This window comes from Chenopodium quinoa, unplaced genomic scaffold, assembly GCF_001683475.1.
Source record: "Chenopodium quinoa cultivar QQ74 unplaced genomic scaffold, ASM168347v1, whole genome shotgun sequence".
Taxonomy (NCBI): Eukaryota; Viridiplantae; Streptophyta; class Magnoliopsida; order Caryophyllales; family Amaranthaceae; genus Chenopodium; species Chenopodium quinoa.
Genome location: NW_018744118.1, coordinates 855951 through 861667, shown reverse-complemented (window position 1 = coordinate 861667; position 5717 = coordinate 855951). Strand labels below are relative to the sequence as shown.

Below are 5717 nucleotides of genomic sequence, written 5' to 3'. Positions count from 1 at the left end.
AATATAACGCTTACATTGTGGTCAATGCCAAAGAAAAAGCATGATGGATCTTCTTTCAATCGTGAATCATTCATAAGAAATTACCAACATCGAACTATATTGGATTTTATCATTTGAGGGGGGGGGGGCAGTTGGGGCTAGGGATACTGTGTCATCCCTTGTTATCATGAGTGGAGCTTCGTATTTCACAAGCTCTTCACTGTGCATATTTAAGTGTTTATAAAGTAAATTAAATATTATTTAAAGTAAATTAAATATTAACTAAAGTAGATAGAATATTTTTAAAATTAAAAAATTTCATAACTTACTGTTTGAATGCACTGTACTTCACAAAGCAGTAATCAACCACTACTTGATACACCTCTGGCATTTCATTAATTCATGATTTGTTGCTTCTCATCGACTTTGAAACGAAATTAACTTAAACATATTTTTCTCCACAATCTACATTGATGTATATCTTTGAAGCTATCTCTTGGTGAATGTTCTTAAGCACAATGGTTTCTTCTGCAACAGGTTTTTTATCACCATCACTTGAAATAAAAACAGCAGATGTAGTTTCAAAGAACCATACACTATCTACTTTTAATTGATTTGTATTTACTTTTATACAATATTTACTTTCTTTTGTTAACAACTTACTTTCAATTGGTTTTTTTGTTGCTTTCTTTATAACATTTGGCTGCTTCTCTTGAACAACAGTATCCTTTAGGATACTCTTAGTGATCGACCTTACTAAATTAGCGAGGTCTTCATTTGGTTCTTCATCAATATCATCACCATCAACTGGCTGGTTTGCAGTATTTGCATCAACTGCTACACTAACTTTAGCTTCCTTCTCTTGTTGCTTTTCATCCTTCTCTTTCTCCTTCTCATCTTCCTCTTTCTCCTCTTTGTTTTCTTCCTTCTCTTCTTTATTTCCATCCTTCTCCATCCTCTTCGTTTTTATCCTCTTCCTTTTCCTCCTCTTTTTCAGATTCTTCATTTTCATCATCCAAATTAATAGCATCATGTATAAAATTTGAAGTAGCATCTGCACCATCTTGATTATCTCTATCATAATCTGGATTAGTTTCAGGATTTTAATGCTGCTCCTCCCATGTTGATAGAAACACATTAGATACATCTCTCAAATCATCGTAAATCTTCACTATTTCATCAATAGCCCTTTGCACTCTATGGTCTTCTTTCAGCTTTTGTGTTTCAGAAAATAGTTGAGAATCCAATGCAAACAAATTCGCTTTCTGCATTTTAATCCTATCTGTTATGCAGTTTATACGCTCGGCATGTAACATTGAAAAGAGTGTTGAATCTCTAGCCAAAAAAAGCAGATCTTCTTCAACTTCCTTCAAATAAATAACAAAAATTTATTATTACAATACTCTTGATAAATAATACTACTTACTTTTAAAGTTAATTTATTTACTTTGCAGTGTATTTTATTTACTTTTTGTTTAGCATTTACTAAACATTTACTACTAGAAGAAGAACAAATAAATATAACATATGAAATTGTGACCAATCTCCATGGTAAATTTGGGTTTATCAGTAAGCTACTAGTTATACTATTCTTTTCAAGGTTATCACTTAAACAATCTTATAAGCTATTTTACTTAAAGCCTAACAAACACATAGCAAGCAGCAATGTTCTAGAAAAATAGCATAACAGTAGCAGGAGGCAGAGCAGAAGCAGCCAAAGAAAAGCAAAATACATACCAAAGTAAATATAAAAAAAACCTAACAAATCAATATACAAGACATCTTTGCAAGCTAGAATAATCCAACTTGGAGCTAGAAAAAATACTCACATCATGTACAGCCTCATGTATCTCATTGTCCGTCATAACACCATCTGGAAGGTTGAAAGAGACTAATCTTCTCTCTCTGCCAGCAAAATTCCTATATGCAGTCTTAATAACATCACCTAAATATGATTGTTAACCTCCTTTTCTACAAACTGGATACACATCTTTCTGGATTTCTCCTTGACCAAATAATGCTTTTGCTTCACTTGCAATTCTTTTTCTTACTTTCTCATCTGTCCAATGTTTGATCAAGGGCAATATTATTGGTTCAGGCTGCACTCTAAATGAAAGGTGATGAAAGTATACAATCTGAAGAATCAGGACACATCCACTGATTCCTGTTCTTGATTCCTTATGTTTGTTTTTCTTGAAGCTCCCTACTGCTTTGCACAAGTTATTGAGTACATAACCACACCGATCCAGGTTACGTATTTCTTTTACATTGTCTGCATAGTTGATTATCTTGTAATCTATCACTCTATTTGCAATAGGGGCCAAGAATGTGCTGCAAACATACATCACAAAGAACCTTTTAAAATCATCCCTCCTTCCTTTAGACTCTTTATTTTATTCTCCAAATTATTCACAAAGATGTCCTCACTATCTAGAATTCCTAGCTTCTTCATCCATTCCTTTTGAATCACCATGTTTGCTATAGGTTGCTTCCTTAACTTATAAGTTAACTTGTTCTCTATTACATTTGGAAGCATGAAAACATCTTGAACATCATAGGAACTTACAGAGAACTCCTTCATCATGTCAATCTTGAGCATACAACTGTTTTCATTGAAATGATGACAAAGCCATGGAAGCATCTTTGTTGAAACTTTTGTCAGTTTTAGTTGAAGCAAGCCTCAAAATCCAACACTTATGACATCTAATCTTTGTCTCTCACTGAAATCCTTGATCATATCAAATACTGCATTTGGTCTGCAGTGTGTTTTCTTGATGTCCAGATTACCATCATCATCGTCACTTCCTTCTTTAACCTCTATAACTTCATGTACCTCCTTATCTGAACTGTCAAGCTTCATTTTCTTCTTTAAATGAGCTTTGTATTTTTTGTCTTCTTCAGATGATCCATCAGATTCTTCATTCTTATCTTCTTTTGGTTCATAATTGTTATCTTTAACTTCAGCTTTTGTCCCTTTTTTGGTTCCTATAATTTGTTAAACTAAAAGATATTAAAACATTTACTTTTAAAATTAAAATATTCAAGAATAAACAACCTAATTCACAACATATCAATCTAACTTTAGATCCTAATACAATAAACTATTATAAACCTTCTGAAGGTTCTAGTTCCTTAAGCATTCTCTTTATCGGTATTTGTTTTTTTGAAATCCTTTGAAGTGTAGCACATAATACAGTTAAGTTTAACAATGAGTTTATGTTAATACAAGGAGTATATACATATAAAACATGTTAAATAACTTTAAAAACATATATATTTACTTTATAAGCATTTTATTTACTTTATTTAACTTATCATTTACTTTTATGATCAATCATGTAGTAGTATGCATCATAATATTTATATTGATATCATAGACTTATAAAGGCAAATGGTTTACTTATAACTGTTTCTATTTACTTTATAAAATGAATCTTTTACTTCAAGATAATATACCTTTAATTGGAGATTGCTTTGAATTTGCAGGTTTCTTTGGAGTTATCTTCTGTGCTGTAGGAGCTTTCTTGGCAGCAGGAGCAGCTTTTTTCCCTGTATGAGCTTTCTTTGCTGCAAGAGATTCCTTTTGAGGTTTTTTTGCAACATTTTTTTTTGTAGTTTTCGTCATTTTAATCTGCATGCAATTCAAAACAAAAATGAATCATGTTTTCTCGATTTATACTTGATGGTTTTACACTACCTGATATATATACTTTCAAATCAACTCTTGTTATTATAATAACAGCAACATATGATTTCTATACATGCAACATTTCGAAACAAAAAAAAAAAAAAAAAAAACCAATCCTCATTTCAACAACATCAATTTCTTGATTTTTACACAAGCCATAATAGCTACAGATCATACAATAATTCATTAACTTTTAATCAATTACTTTTAGCAAATTTCTATCTACTTGTAAAAATAAACCACTCAAAATTACTCAAAGGAAACTACTCCAAATTCATGATTTTATTTTATTGACTTTTAATTATTTTATATCAACTTTTATTTGATTTCTTTTAACTATTAGCAACAATTACTCAAAAATTAACTAAAATTACTCGAAACTAGTAGCAATAGAACCAAATTTACTCAAATTTTTACCTATATTCTATAAAAAAAAATCTTATATAAATTTATACCGAAATTCATATAAAAAAAATAACAGATCTAAATTTATGGCAAAATTCGTAAAAAATAAATAAATAAATAAAACCTTTGATTCAACTTCGAATTATCTTCTAATCAATTTTAAAATAGATTACAACAAAATTAACCAGAAATTAAAAGTAAATCAAACAAAATTGAAACAAAAACAAACAAAATTCCGAAAATACCTAATATCGAACTTCGAAACACCAAAATTGAACTTCGAACTACTTCAATTCAACTTCTGCTTCTTCAAATTTAACAAATTCAAACAAACAAAATTAGACTAAAGAGTATGAACTTCAAAGTTTTGAAATAATACCTAATTTTCGCCAATTTTTGCTAATTTTCGCGATTTTTGTTTCGAAACTGAAGAAATGTAGATTATAGAACTTAATTTGTGCTTATATAGAGTAATTAAGCAGTTGAAAATTGCGAAAATGGTGGTTTTTCGAAGAATTTGAGCTGTTGAAAATGGCGGAGGAGAGAGAGAGAAGAGAGAGAAAATGGCGCCTGAAATTTTCGTGCCTCATTCAATTTGTCTGAATTAATTTGGGCCGTTAGATTGCGCGCCTCATCTCTTAGATCTGACGATCCAGATTAGTTCCTAGTTCCTATTATAGGATTGGTTCTCATTATAACCTGGTCCTATATATATATATATATATATTGGATAAATATTAATTAGGTTTAAGCATTGACCCTTTATTCTCGCTTTACATTAAGCTCCATTACTCTATATAAGCACAATTCAAATTCTATTAACGGATTCTTGTATGGAGTAATTAATAGCTTCACGGATTTTATCTACGTGTGGCTAAATATCAACTGATATATAGAGTAATGGATTCTTGTATAAGAATCCGTTAATGGAGCTCACGTACACAATTTTATCTCACGTGAGGTCCATTAACGGATTCTGTATGGAATCAACAGATGGGTTTGTGGCTTGCGAGGAATACTAGGGTGTTTAGAATTTCTGCTGTTTAAAATTCTACCACACCTACTATTATTTCAGAAAACATAAGTCCATTACTGAAAATTTTCGGATACTTTGAGGTGTTTGCATCCACCCAAACAATGTCCGGATCATTTTCTAAGGTTTGCGCAGTTGTTTGTGTTACTAGATTTCTCTTTCCTACAATTATCCTAATTGACGGCTTGTGGAATAACCACACGTAGATTTGGGATGGGATGTTGTGCTTATGTTTCTGTTAATTGTACTTATGGAACTTGGGATGTGCATACCATGGCTTAGCTATTTCAACTTTACATGCAGAGATGAATACTTGTATCAAAGGACTGCTATAGGCAGCTCAACGATTAGTGTAGGCAATTACAATTTTTATGGACTCACTAGCGATGGGATGCCTAGGAAAGACAAGCTATAGATTTCGGTTTACAATGGACATTGGATCACATTTGTGGTCCTTTAAAAGGTATAGTATCCACAAAGTCCAGATGATCAAGGTGGATAAGGCACATATCCTAGCTACTATGACAAATTATAGCTTAATGTCTTGTAATAATTTCTTTTAGATATCATTAAGCACATGTCCAAAAAAAAAAAAAAAAAATAGTGAGGGAG

At 31.2% G+C, this 5717-nt stretch overlaps 2 protein-coding genes across 2 annotated transcripts; both read right to left on the bottom strand.

Moving 5' to 3' along the window:
* Positions 1 to 421: 421 nt before the first annotated feature.
* On the bottom strand, positions 422 to 985 carry LOC110692611 (FK506-binding protein 5-like). The gene has a single exon (XM_021869641.1). It carries the CDS (start codon positions 983 to 985, stop codon positions 422 to 424), a length of 564 nt encoding a protein of 187 aa, XP_021725333.1.
* A 1674-nt stretch (positions 986 to 2659) lies between these two features.
* On the bottom strand, positions 2660 to 3604 carry LOC110692610. Its single transcript, XM_021869640.1, has 2 exons — positions 3436 to 3604; positions 2660 to 2964 (listed from the first exon to the last, which is right to left on the bottom strand). The coding sequence occupies exons 1-2, from the start codon at positions 3602 to 3604 to the stop codon at positions 2660 to 2662; spliced, it is 474 nt and encodes a 157-aa protein (XP_021725332.1).
* Between the last annotated feature and the right edge of the window lie 2113 nt (positions 3605 to 5717).

What these genes read in the sequence shown, in the direction of transcription:
- LOC110692611 (XM_021869641.1), bottom strand. Translation starts at nt 985, where the DNA reads ATGAAGAATCTGAAAAAGAGGAGGAAAAGGAAGAGGATAAAAACGAAG.
- LOC110692610 (XM_021869640.1), bottom strand. Translation starts at nt 3,604, where the DNA reads ATGACGAAAACTACAAAAAAAAATGTTGCAAAAAAACCTCAAAAGGAA. An exon ending in AAAGCAATCTCCAATTAAAG is followed by an intron (nt 2,965 to 3,435) that starts GTATATTATCTT and finishes AACAAATTATAG; the next exon opens with GAACCAAAAAAGGGACAAAA.